Source organism: Chlorocebus sabaeus, chromosome 26 (genome assembly GCF_047675955.1).
Source record: "Chlorocebus sabaeus isolate Y175 chromosome 26, mChlSab1.0.hap1, whole genome shotgun sequence".
Taxonomy (NCBI): Eukaryota; Metazoa; Chordata; class Mammalia; order Primates; family Cercopithecidae; genus Chlorocebus; species Chlorocebus sabaeus.
This window is the reverse complement of record NC_132929.1, coordinates 9,467,265-9,481,490: the sequence shown is the minus strand read 5'-3', so window position 1 is coordinate 9,481,490 and position 14,226 is coordinate 9,467,265. Positions and strand designations below refer to the sequence as shown.

Genomic DNA, 14,226 nt, shown 5'->3' with positions numbered 1-14,226 from the left:
ATTTGCTGGGAGGCTGATGGACAGGTATGCAGCCTGCAGCCAGCCTGCCAAGACGAGATTGGATCCATGACCTTGGCCTCATCAGCACTGCTCCCTGGTCAGTTGAGTGGGCTGGGAAGAGCTGTGCCCCCAGACTACACCTGCAATCCCAGGGGCATTTTGTAAACTACGGGCCACTGGTCCCAAGAGAGATGAGGTAAAACTGTATGACTATGCCAACACTAATCTGTCACCAATGTTGGCTGGTAGCAACATCTCTACTTATGTTGGAGAACGTCGTTGTGGCATCGTTACTTCAGTTGTTGTGGCATCGTTACTTCAGTTGTTGTGGCATCGTTATTTCAGTTGTTTTAAATCAGGCAAGGTCTCTTCTAGTATTTACAAATATCACAGCATGCGTGTGGCTTCTTTCCCTGTATTTTCTAAGTGGTCAAAGGCAGAGTGTAACCTTCGAGTTTGGATGTGGAAATTACAAGAAGACTTACGCACCTAGGCCAACGCTGCTATTCTCCAGAAGATAGCTCAGATGCTCAAACATGGCCTTCTGATTTTGCCGGCTAATTCGACAGAAATAGCAAAGGAAACGGCAGCAGCTAGCAACCATCTTTGGAAATGCAATCTGTAGGGAGAAGTAGAAAGCGTCAGAGAAAAGAATCTATCATGAAGCCTTTCTGAAAACTCTGACCTCAGAGTCTTAAATGGGAAAAGTATCGTAAGCCGTGAACACTTGGAAAAATGAACTTTCTCCTTCCTTTTTTTTTTTTTCTCAAGACTGATTCATAGGAGAGACAGAGAGTGGACACCCAAGAAGTGGCTCCCAAAAATACTGAATGATAGTTATAGTTCCTGAAATATCTTTCCTCCAAGAGAAACAGATGTCAAACAAGAATCCGTCATCCTCGGAAGTCACATGAAATTGCATGACCTTTTTCTACCAGGCTATTGTTGTTTCCAAGTAGGAAGGGAGTGGACAGAATTCAGAGAGAGAGAGAGGAGAGAAAGAGAGAGGAGAGAGAGAGAGGAGAGAGAGGAGAGAGAGGAGAGAGAGAGAGGAGAGGAGAGAGAGAGAGAAGAGAGAGGAGAGAGAGGAGAGAGAGAGGAGAGAGGGAGAAGAGAGAGAGAGGAGAGACAGAAGACAGAGAGACAGAGAGAGAGAGGAGAGAGAGAGAGAAGAGAAAGAGACAGGAGAGAGGAGAGACAGGAGAGAGGAGAGAGAGAGAGACAGGAGAGAGAGAGGAGAGAGGAGAGAGAGAGGACAGAGACAGAGGAGAGAGACAAAGGAGAGAGAGAAGAGAGAGAGAGAAGAGATAGGAGAGAGGGAGAGGAGAGAGAGACAAAGGAGAGAGACAGAGGAGAGAAGGAGAGAGAGAGAGACAGACAGACACAGGTGATCGTAGACACACAAGGCCCACCAGTATATCAAAACCCAGGTGCCCTGGATCAAGGCTGGCCTCTACAGTTGTGCAAGTCTGAAAGGCATCGCTCTCTGAGTCTTCCCTGACTACTTTTGTCATTGATAATTGCTCTTCTGTGGGATTCCATAGCACTTGTCATTTGATTCATACAGTCCAGCATAAAGATGCCATCTTACATTCCTGTTGACTGTGCTTGGCCTTTCTGCTTAACAAAGTAACCAGTATCTCTAGGTTGGGCCAAATCTTATTTTTGATCCTATAATGCTCAATAAATGGTGGCAGTGTTAACCTTGCTCAGGATCCTAAGACGACCTTGCTTTTCTCCTTTAATATTACAGAGGATGCTCTAAGAAATAAGATTCAGAAACATAATCTATCTGCTCGCTAAGGCATCCAGACACGTGCTCAGGGATCTTCTGGAGAGATTTCACTTTCCCAAGAAATCAGAAGGAAGCCCATGAGGAACATGACCCTGGCTTCTGTTCCTTCTACACACCCGCCTGCCTCCCCAGTAGCGCTGATGAAACTGCACCAGAAATCATCCCTTCCTAGGACCCTGGCATTCCAGAATTTCCGACATTTGAAGCCATACCCTATCTACTGCCTGTGGAAGCAGCTTAACTGTGAGGAGGACCTCAGCCCGGCTGGGATCAATGTCCAGTTGTGTCCTATCCCCACTCCTCTCCCTTTACCACCAGGAGATCCCCCTGATGCAGCCTCCTCATGGGGGAGCTGGCAAGGAAACCTGGCTTCTTCAGGAGCCTGGTTGACAGAGGAAACACAAACACTTCTGGGGAAACACTGCCAGGATCACTGAGATCTTGTTCTCCTTTAGCACAGCCTTCTCCTGACTCAGCACAAGGCACACCAGGCTCCTAAGTGGCAGTCAGAGTTATTCCATCTTGGAAAGCGCAGGGTTGCAGAATACGGGAAGTAAAGTTAGCAACTGAAGAGCCCAGTGGGATTAATGAAGAGAGTCTCCAAGCTTCAAGAGCTCTTACACAATGGGATTCCATCCAGCAGCTTTATCCCATCGCTTGACTCCTTCTTGGCACTGTGCATATCCCTCCCTCTCCCTGGAAGAGAAACTGAGGCAAGGGACACCAGCCATGTGGCTCTGAACAAGTCACCTCATGTGCTCCTGCCTCAAGGGACAAGTTCTGGCTAGGTTCTCCTTCTAGCATTACCTGAGATTTCTCTGTACTCAACACGTTCACCATCACCTCCATCACCGTCTCGTGCATGCCCAGGACTCTCATGAGGTTGGGATGCTGGTAAAACACCTTGTTGTTCATTATGTCTCTAGGGTAAGGATCAGAGAGAGTCTTCAGCACCTGTTTATTTATAGGCTAGGAAAATTCAGGGATGAGAACACACACACACACATGAGGGCGTGAAGTAATATGAAAGTGACAGGCTGAAACAAATAAGAAGGTGCTAAGTCAGGTGGAATCTATGTGCAGGGCCATTCTAGCTGACGGAAATATTCTGTGCTCCTCTACTTCTAAGTACTTGCTCTTTCTCTTTGAAACATTTCTTTCTAATGACCTCTTAAACATCCCTTGTTTTTCTTTTCTTGTCATAATTTTAGATACCAAGGAAGCTTTTGGACAATAGGCTTTAAAAACTCACGACATTAACATGTAAGAACAATTAAATCTTTAAGTCATCCAATAGACACTCACAGAGTATAGCTGCAGGTAAGTCAAAATACAGAAAGAGCCTGGTAAGTTGCTGTGTACTCCCTTGCCGGGTGGTTACTTTCTGGCTGGCCCATTCCCCTTCTCTTGAGGGTTGCAGGAACTGCCACCTGCAACTGCCAGTTTTTACTTCTGCTATGTCTACTACGAAGGCGGGGGAGATAATAATTCTCTAACTGTATTCTAGTCCCATAAAAGTCTCTTCGTTTATATAAGATCTCTCTTTGGAAATGAGTTTGACAAACGCATGTATTTCACCCCCACCACGGATCCTGAACGTCTCTTTCCTGCACCTTGGTGATGCTCCTTTGGTTTGCTGGCTCAAGGGTGGTAGGAGAAAAGTTAGGTAGGAGGATGTCTGTTGGTCTGGTTCTTGATTCTAATAAAGTAAAACTGTAGGCTGGTTAGTGAATCTTTTTGGACCTTGGTATTCTCAACTGCAAAATAGAAGTGCTACAGTACATAATTAAAGGAAATCCTTTTGACGTCTAAAATGCAATGAATTTGTTTGACTTCATGGCTTCTAAGGGAGAGCCATGAGCTACCGTTAAGGGGAAAGTTATCTCAATGAACTAACAAAAATGACTCTAGGTTAGTGCTGAGAAAAGGGAGAGATGAGGTGGCAGTTTTTCAAGCACTCAGATAATTTCTGTCTTGGGTTGAACACACTGTCTCTTCCTCCAAATGTTTCCATGGGCTCCCTGGGGCTATTTGCAAAAGATTCAAACCCAATAACTGCTTTTCTCCAAGACTCCTCCACACTTCTGTCAGCAATGCCTTTCGCTGCGAGTGGTCGGGTCTCTTAGGCTACAAAGGCTACGACCGCAGGAGGAGTGAGACTGGAATCATGTCACACAAAGATTTAATATGATTTGATTCCACTACATCCGTATATCAAGGTAAGTCAGTTTTCCCACTGAAAACTCTCTAGAGAGAACGGCACGGAACTGTGAGCCACCTACCCCAGCCCGTTGATCATGAGCAACTCCTCTTCCTTGCCCATCCTGACACTGAGGAGGGAGCGGATCTGGCCCAGGGCAGCCAGCAGGTTGATGGTGTCGCTTACAGAGGCATGGCTGATGGTGTACGTCTTCCGCAGCGCCTGCAGCAGCTCCCCGATGCTGTCATACTGCCTCCGGAGGAGGTTGAACATCATTCGGACCAGCTCTGCATCCTGGATCTGGTCCTCCTGGGCCCAGCAGATCATCGTCTGTGAGATGAGCTCCTTCAATGTTGCTGGAAGGACAACAGAAGGGACCAGGACTGTGGCTGTCATGGCTCAGGGAGAGCTGGGTGTTACAGCCACTTCATGCAAATGGAAGACACATCGCTGGATGAGGTTACAAAATTCTTATTACAGGCAATGTGCAGTGGCTCATGCCTATAATCCTAGCAATTTGGGAGGCTGAGGCTGAAGGACTGCTTGAGCCTATGAGTTTGAGACCAGCCTGGGCAACAAAGGGAGACCCTGTTGCTTTACAAAAAAAAAAAAAAAAAAAAAAAAAAAAAGGCTGGGTGTGGTTGCACACGCCTGTAGTCAGCTGCTTGGGAGGCTGAGGTGGGAGGACTGCTCGAGCCTTGGAGGTTGAGGGTGCAGTAAGCCATGACTGCATCACTGCACTGCAGCCTGGGCACCAGAGTGAGACTCTGTCTCAAAAAAACAACAAAAAATTATTTTTTAAGGGTTGGGTATGACATGCACAGAAGTAGAATATATATCACCAAAAGACAAATAAATCGGCTATATCATAATAAAAGAATATCCCAATTATGAGTTGAAGGTGTTAACCATTCTGTTTTGATTAAACAATATTTGCATCCATGCTGGGCTGAGAGAACAGCTCTAAAGGCTTTACAATAGGATATCTGACCATCATCCTAGAGTCTGAACAGGTTTTTCTGTATCTTTGGCAAGAGTCAGCTGACACTGCATCTTGGGCTCCTTTCATAAGCATCAAGAGAATAAAAACCACAAGGCCTTTGAATTCAGAATTTATTGGGGCTCATACTGCTTTTACAGAAATTTCACTGTCTATACAAGTAAAGGAAAGATCACTGAACTGGGACTCAGAACAGCTGTGGAACCTTCAGAGGTCAGACTAAAAAGCCCCTGAAAATTGCTGATTGGCACTGGCGTAGGAGGTAAAGGAGGAAGGGGACCTGCTGGAATGGCTGGGAAAGCACTGCTCACCCCTTCCCATACCATCCACACTTCCAGAAGATGACAGAGGTGAGACATGCTGCTGTTAAATCACAAATGCATCCTACTCTGGCACTGCATATCACAGTCCTACAAGGTATGGATGGCAGGAAGATCCTTAATTCAGGCCAGGTAGAGCCAAGGGGACAATGAAGGTCACTCAGTCAATCAATGAAAGAAAGGGAAGTAAACAGATCAGTGCTTCTGGTAGCCCATGCCATCTTTAATAGTCGAGGTTTCTACTCCATATCACTATAGATGGCAGATGTCTGCTCTATATACAGTCTTGGCTCATCGTAAGGATATAAAAATAGAACTCAGTTACCAAGCTTTAAAAGAGACCTAGATGTAAAGGATTAATTTAACTTACTGCTGTGTCTATCAACCCTGTGGGTGTGTTAGATTCAGATAGGAGACATAAACTGAAAACCTTAAAAAAGGACACCCAAGTCAGAGAGAAGCGCAGTTAAAAGACGTTCTTAAGAGATCTCACTAGGCAGGGACTGCCGACTAATACCTGCTAGATTAGATAATATCTGTATCCTCTAGGGGCTAAGTTATTTAAGGGCTATGCTAGGCTCCTTGTCAGAAGCCTGCTTCCTCAGAGTCCACATATAAAAGTTCCTGCATCTCCTAGTTAATTCACATGTACATATTTTGGAGGAGAAACCCTAATTTTATTGTCTGTCATATTATTTTAAAAATCTAGGCTGGGCACGGTGGCTCACATCTGTAATCCTAGCACTTTGGGAGGCCGAGGTGGGCAGATCATGAGGTCAGGAGATCGAGACCATCCTGGCTAACACGGTGAAACCCCATCTCCACCAAAAATACAAAAAATTAGCTGGGCGTGGTGGTGGGCACCTGTAGTCCCAGCTACTCGGGAGGCTGAGGCAGGAGAATGGCGTGAACCTGGGAGGCGGAGCTTGCAGTGAGCCGAGATGGCGCCACTGCACTCCAGCCTGGGCGACAAAGAGAGACTCCATCTCAAAAAAAAAAAAACAAACCAAAAAAAACCCCAAAAACAAACAAACAAACAAAAAACTAGTAACAATAGATTTGTACAGAAAAAAACAAACGAATAGTAAATGAGAGCACAAAAGAAATAATTTAAATTTGCTCTTTTTTTCATGGTATTAGGATGATAGTGCCTGGCTTCACAGTAGGATTTGTTCATTGGCCAAAGCCTGCCATAAAACTAAGGCTTTCAGTAGCTGTCTACTCTGCTGGTTCTTGACAAAACTTTGAGATCTTCAAGAAAAGTAACATCCTCCTCGTGCTCTGGAACTGTGCTGAGCTGCACCAACCCATCCACAAAAGCGCTGTCCACCCCTTGGTCCTCAAGGAAATAATACAAGGCCTAGTCCGGCGACTCTGTGTCAAGTGTGTACTAGTGTCCTTCCATTCAGACTTGCCATTGGACTGAAAGCTAACTTCCTTGATGGAGAAAATGTTACTCGCCACCTGCTCTTCTTGTCCAAACTCATCCTCTGATAGTGCCAGTCAGCACCAGGACCTTCTTGCTATCATTCTTCATAACTTCAGCTATGAAACTGGGAATTGATGTTAATTCAGAATCCTGTTCTTCAACCTACTGCCCTTGTGAGGGCTCCTCCTCGCCATCAGATGTGGGTGAGATGCTACTGATAATGCTGAAAGTGACAGAGATCTTTCCTCTGGCAACTTGCCATACTCATTTAGCTTCTGTTCCATTTAAATTCTAGCTCCCAACTTCCAGACCTCTTAGGGAGGGAATGCCTCTTATGCTTCTGGATTTCCCTTTCCTCCTTAATTTCATCACTCAGGAATTCAACGGAAGCTTTGTCTCCTTCGGTGTACAGCCCGCAGCCGCTGTAGCCACAGGCACAGGGCCTAGGAGGCCGCAGGAGGCCAGGCTGCCATGCAGACGCCACACACATGCACACTGAGCAGCACAAAGGGCCGGGCACAGGACCCGGGTGCTGCTGGAGCGGTGGGGCAGGCTTGGTAGTGCAGAGGGCAGCAACTGTGGAGCCCAGGGCACCAGGCATGCAGCACAACAGAGGCAGGATCAGAGACAACCACAAATACGTATGGATGCACTCTTACTACTTGTGTAGTAAGAATGAAAGCAAGACAAAAATGTAGACCCTTGGACCCAGTTCGAGTTTTTTAGTCCTGTCAGTACAGTTTCCTCTAAAACATATACTTCGGCTTGAAAGAGTTATAGTTCTCATAACTAACAAAACAATTCTCTGCAGATATAATACACGCTATCCCAGTCCCTGCCACACTTGAAAAGCAATAATCAGATCTGCTGGAATTACTAATCTGCTCAAAGACCATCTTCTTTTCAACAGAGAATTTTACCGAATCATAATAAAACCAGGTACATACTAGTTTCCCTTAACCTGGCTTTCAGATTAATTCAGGATTTGGGTAAGCTCTTAGCCTCACACTGACTCGAAAATCCAAATAAATATTTATGGCCTAGAGAGCATGTATAGCCAAACACCTCACCAGAGGGCAAATGGGAAACGAAACAGCGTTTTAGCCTCAAAGCAGGGAGCAGCAAACAGCCTCCACTCCATTCTCTGTCCAGGCAAGCCTTCAAAGTAAGTGTCAGAGAATGGGATAAATATTTATGTGTGACCAAGCTAAAGAGCAGTTTAAAAAAAAGAAAGGAGCCCCCAGGTTCTGTCAGAAAAGGAGGCAAGACCTACTGCGGCGCTGCTGACAGGCAGATGTAATTCCATGGAAGGCCTGACATTTAAAGCCATGTGTATTGTACAATGTTTTGAACTGTGAAACCAACGTGCAGTAAGTGAGGGAAACAATAACTACAAAAAGAAATAAAATTCAGAGGGAGAGGGGCAGAAGCGGACATTTTCAGGAGCCATGAAAAGCACAGCATATTTTGTCATCTGACATGTACTAGAGACTCAGGACCCGCCAAGCAAACCCAGGCAGAATCAATGAACTTCTCAAGGTCTAAACACTGTTGGGACGGAGAAAACGGAGGTTTATACCCCTAGCAGCAATGCTACTGAAAATTCTTCAGATTTTAATTAGCTCCCATGCATCAGCAGCAGAGCAGCCAAAATACACCAGAGTCCAGAAGTTAAAAAGAATACATTTTCTGGACTGTGTTAGGCTCTCCATATACCTGAATATCTCATGATTAAACTAATTAATGCATATAACCATGGATGGCACATACTGTAGGTTTAATAAAGGTGAACTATTACTGACATCTTTACCAATAGTTATAAAACTGTGATCTGCAGAGCCCTGGGGGCCCGAGACCCTTTAGATACCTTTTAAGTCCAAATGTGTTTTCATAAAAATTCTAAGATATTGTTTGCCTTTTTCATTGTGTTGATAATTGCACTGATGGTACAAAAGCAATGGTGGGTAAAAGTGCTTGTGCCTTAGCTTGAATCAAGTGAGCAGCATCCAACTATATTTTTTATTGCCACACTTCCAGATAAATGCCCAGTTTCACATAACGATGTCTTGAATAAAGCAGTAAAAGTTATTTGTATTAATCATAAACTCTTGAGTTTACATCTTTAAAATATCCTGTGTGACAGAACGGTACATAGAAAGAAAAGAAGTAAAGCACTTCTGCTACGTATCAAAGTTCAGTGGCTTTTCCGGAGGAAAAGCACTTGCATGATGGAGTTGTGAGCTGAACCAGCTGCTTATTTCATGGAATGCCATTTTTAATTAAAGAACGACAAACTATGGTTAACTTGAAAAAAAAATGAAATTAAAAAAATGAAAAAAGTAAGTCTTTCACTTCAAATGACAGTATTTGTTGCCAATAATGAAATTTGAGCTTTAAAGTGAAAATCAGAATTTTGAAAAATGTTTATCTGCCACTGGGAGCTCAATAGCTTCCCAGCACTTAAAGACTTTTCTGATTAAGCTACGTTAACAAAGTATTTTATAATGAAATGTGTCAAGATTTGGAAGTTCTGATTAACTCAGTGAACCAATAATCTCTCAATGATCAATGAATGATGTTACAAAAACATTCATAGGTAAAAGATCCATTCAATGTGTGAGACAGACCAACAAAATTTTATGTAACGAAGAACATAAAAATCTAGTTAATATGGTTTCAGATTCCACAAGCCAACTAACTTTTCAGAAACTATTACTTATTCAGATATAGTATTACAGAAGAATATTCACAATTATTGGAAAAGGCTATGAAAAATACTACTACCCTTCCAATCATATATTTAAGGCCATTTTTCTTCCTATTCTTTAACCAGATATAAGAATCCAGCTGCCTTCAATTAAGTCAGACATTAAAGAGATTTATAATCATGCAAAGAAATGTCACTTTTTGTTTTGAAACATTTAGTTTTCATAAAAGTATTTTTGTGTAATATGTAATAAGGTTTTTATTTTTAAATGAATAAATATTTAAATGTTAATTTTAATCTCATATTGAGTAAACACTGATAGATATAATCCACATAAACTAAAGCCTTTGGGGTTCTCAGTAATTTTCCATAGTGTAAAAGGGTCCCAAGACCAAAGGGTTTGAGAACCACTGACGCATATAAAAGGCCTACGCTGAAGTGAGGCTGTGATTGGAAACCAAAGCTTTCTCTCCAGCTAAAATGAAACCTGTTCTATTAGGGCTGCATGATTCTGATCAAGTAGCTGAGAGCTGAACCTAGAAATCTACAGATTAGGAAGCTTTCCATGTTTACTTCTGGATGGGAGTGGGGTATGTGTGAGATTAAATGTGGGTATCTCATATAAGAAGAGTATCTCATATAAGAAGAGTAAGACACCTCACATTGAGAAATCAAGTGAGGATTAAAGAATCGTTATTTCGAAAATTGAATCCTGGCAGTCAAGGGCCCTGGCTATTATTCATTCCTCACCAAAGGGCAACCTGCTAGCCTGAAAGGCTCCTAATGCTTTTCTTCTCCTTAATTTGGGCTTAAGAACAGTCATCTTCTAAGCAAGGAGGGAGCCAGGCTTGTATTACGCTGAGGCTGTGTGGTTTTCTTCAGCCTGCTCTGCACATACACAGAGAAACGTGGGCTGCAGGCTGGAAGGGGAGGCACTTAATTCTTTGTCCCCAACATTAGCTGATCCTCCAGCAATGACTTTGCTCTAATTAATACTGGAAACTAAAGCTGTCAACTACAGAAGGCTTTGCCCTGAAGTTGATATGTGTCCAGGACTCAGGACATACCCAATTCACAAGTTTCTGCCTGTCTTCATGTGAGTAGCTAACTCCAGTCACGCTACTTCTAAGTTAGCTTTAAACTGACCAGCATTTTCTGGGTATCTGTTACATGCCCGAGGTGAAGTACTCTATAACAAACTATTTCAAGACACAATTATTATCCACTACAGCCTAGTTGGAGAAACTAATACATGTGAAGCACTTAATAAAAAATAAAGCGTAAAATAATGAGTAAAACTGTTGTCTCAATTAGGAAATAAGACAATTCATAAGAAGGCATAACTCCTAAAGTAACACATACATTCAAAAGAAACTAAAGAAAGAAACAATAAGATCTCCCTTTCTTTTCTTCCAATGGCTTTTTTATCTGAAGTTTTTTATATTTCTACAGTAAGTCTCCATTACATGGAGACTCCATCACATGATCTGATGAAAAAGACATTATGCTTTGTTATGATTATTTTGGAATGCTGTGTTCCTTAGAGAGATGATTCATACATATAGTACCTGTATATGTATGTGTGTGTGTGTGAACACATATATAAGTATCCATGGGGGAATGCTGATGATTTTGGTAGGATTTTCTTTTTCTTTTTACTATAAGTTCTAGGGTACATGTGCATGATGTGCAGGTTTGATACATAGGTATACATGTGCCATGTTGGTTTGCCGCACCCATCGAGTCATCATTTACATTAGGTATTTCTCCTATCCTAATGCTATCCCTCTCCCAGCCCCCCACCCACTCCCTGACAGGCCCCGGTGTGTGATGTTCCCCTTCCCATGTCCAAGTGATCTCATTGTTCAATTCCCACCTATGAGTGAGAACATGCGGTGTTTGGTTTTGTTTTTGTGAACAGTTTGCTGAGAATGGTTTCCAGCTGCATCCATGTCCCTACAAAGGACACAAACTCATCCTTTTTCATGGCTGCATAGTATTCCATGGTGTATATGTGCCACATTTTCTTAATCCGGTCTATCATCGATGGACGTTTTGGGTGGTTCCAAGTCTTTGCTATTGTGAATAGTGTAGCATAAACATACGTGTGCATGTGTCTTTATAGCAGCATGATTTATAATCCTTCGGGTATATACCCAGTAATGGGATTGCCGGATCAAATGGTATTTCTAGTTCTAGATCCTTGAGGAATCGCCACACTGTCCTCCACAATGGTTGAACTAATTTACACTCCCACCAACAGTGTAAAAGCATTCCTATTTCCCCAGATCCTCTCCAGCACCTGTTGTTTCTTGACTTTTTAATGCCATTCTAACTGGCATGAGATGGCATCTCATTGTGGTTTTGATTTGCATTTCTCTGAAGGACAGTGATGATGAGCATTTTTTCATGTGTCTGTTGGCTGCATGAATGTCTTCTTTTGAGAAGTGTCTGTTCATATCCTTTGCCCTTTTTTGATTTTTTTTTCTTGTAAATTTGTTTGAATTCTTTGTAGATTCTAGATATTAGCCCTTTGTCAGATGGGTAGATTGCAAAATTTTTCTCCCATTATGTAGGTCCCAGAGGTTATGTAACTACTCTGACAGTAGTTTTTTTTGCTGTGGAGAAGCTCTTTAGTTTAATTAGATCCCATTTGTCAATTTTGGTTTTTGTTGCCATTAGCCCATTTACATTTAAGGTTAATATTATTATGTGGAATTTGATCCTATAATTATGATGTTAGTTGATTATTTTTCCTGTTAATTGATACAGTTTCTTCATAGCATTGATGGTCTTTACAATTTGGCATGTTTCTGAAGTGGCTGGTACCGGTTGTTCCTTTTCATGTTTAGTGCCTCCTTCAGGAGCTCTTGTAAGGCAGGCCTGGTGGTGACAAAATCTCTCTGCATTTGCTTGTCTGTAAAGGATTTTATTTCTCCTTCACTTATGAAGCTTAGTTTGACTGGATATGAAATATTGGGTTGAAATTTCTTTAAGAATGTTGAATATTGGCCCCACCCTCTTCTGGCTTGTAGGGTTTCTGCTGAGAGATCCGCTGTTAGTCTGATGGGCTTCTCTTTGTGGGTAACCCAACCTTTCTTTCTAGCTGCCCTTAACATTTTTTCTTTCATTTCAAACTTAGTCAATCTGACAATTATGTATCTTGGGGTTGTTCTTCTCGAGGAGTACCTTTGTAGTGTTCTCTGTATTTCCTGAATTTGAATGTTGGCTTGCCTTGCTAGGTTGGGGACGTTCTCCTGGATAATTATCTTTGTGGTTCTGTCTACCTTTGGTCTTTGATGCTGGTGACCTACAGATAGGGTTTTGATGTGGATTTCCTTTTGGTTGATGTTGATGCTATTCCTTTCTGTTTGTTAGTTTTCCTTCTAAGAGTCAGGTCCCTCAGCTACAGGTCTGTTGGAGTTTGCTGGAGGTCCACTCCTGACCCTGTTTGCCTGGGTATCACCAGTAGAGGCTGCAGAACAGCAAATATTGCTGCCTGATCCTTCCTCTGGAAGCTTTGTCCCAGAGGGGCACTTGCCTGTATGAGGTGTCTGTCGCCCCCTACTGGGAGGTGTCTCCCATTTAGGCTACACAGGGGTCAGGGACCCACTTGAGGAAGCAGTCTGTCCATTCTCAGAGCTCAAACTCCATGTTATGAGAACCACTGCTCTCTTCACAGCTGTCAGACAGGGATGTTTAACTCTGCAGAAGTTGTCTGCTGCCTTTTATTCAGCTATGCTCTGCCCACAGAGGTAGAGTATATAGAGGCAGTAGGCCTTGCTGAGCTGTGGTGGGCTTCGCCCAATTTGAGCTTTCCAGCCACTTTGTTTACCTACTCAAGCCTCAGCAATGATGGATGCCCCTCCCCCAGCCAATTCGATCTCAGACTGCTGTGCTAGCAGTGAGCAAGGTTCCATGAGCCTGGGACCCACCGAGCCAGGCACAGGAGAGAATCTCATCTGCCAGTTGCTAAGACCTTGGGAAAAGCACAGTATTTGGGCAGAAGTTTCCCGATTTTCCAGGTACAGTCTGTCATGGCTTCCCTTGGCTAGGAAAGGGAAGTCCCTTGACCCCTTGTGCTTCCTGGGTGAGGCGATGCCCCACCCTGCTTTGGCTCACCCTCTGTGGGCTGCACCCACTGACCAACCAGTCCCAATGAGATGAACCAGGTACATCAGTTGGAAATGCAGAAATCACCCGTCTTGTGCATCAATCACGCTGGGAGCTGCAGACTGGAGCTGTTCCTATTCAGCCATCTTGGAACAGACTCCCCAATTTTGGTAGGATTTTCAAACGGCAAAGGAGGGACTTATTTCTTGTGAATATATTTGAATCTCTTTCATAAACAAAGAGCAACAGAGATGTTAAGAAGGGTTATAACTAAATACTGATTTTATTTCTGTTGCTTTTCTGAGTTCGTCTTTGGAAATGCTACCCTTTAATGACTACAAAACACTTCAATATTCAGAAGAAACATGACTCTCAAAGTGGGACAGCCACCAGAAGCAAGATGATGTTGAGGTGAAGAGGTTAAATCTACCATTTGCCACAATGTATGGCCAGTCTTACTCTTTCACACACGCACACATGCATGTGCACACCACTTTACCCCACTCAGAACCACCACACATAATAAGGATGCCTCAGCAGACCTTGTTGCATCTCTAGGGTTTTTATGCACTGACTTAGCAGAATTTCAAGAAGGCCTTGTCAAGTGCACTTGATGGTTCAGTTTATGGGATTATAATACAGTGCTCTTTTCAAAAAGGAAA

At 43.1% G+C, this 14,226-nt stretch overlaps 1 protein-coding gene and 1 pseudogene across 4 annotated transcripts in view; both read right to left on the bottom strand.

The window, feature by feature from the left end:
• The window catches only part of RYR3 (ryanodine receptor 3), a 551,601-nt gene that overhangs the window by 167,784 nt on the left and 369,591 nt on the right, over positions 1–14,226 (bottom strand). For all 4 annotated transcript variants that reach the window (XM_073012013.1, XM_073012015.1, XM_073012014.1 and 1 more), the window contains exons 39-41: positions 4,078–4,351; positions 2,603–2,717; positions 490–619 (exon numbers count right to left, since the gene is read on the bottom strand). In XM_073012013.1, coding sequence (XP_072868114.1) covers positions 490–619; positions 2,603–2,717; positions 4,078–4,351 — 519 coding nt within the window. The remainder of the gene's footprint in view (positions 1–489; positions 620–2,602; positions 2,718–4,077; positions 4,352–14,226) is intronic.
• On the bottom strand, positions 5,908–7,345 carry LOC103245916 (complement component 1 Q subcomponent-binding protein, mitochondrial pseudogene; annotated as a pseudogene).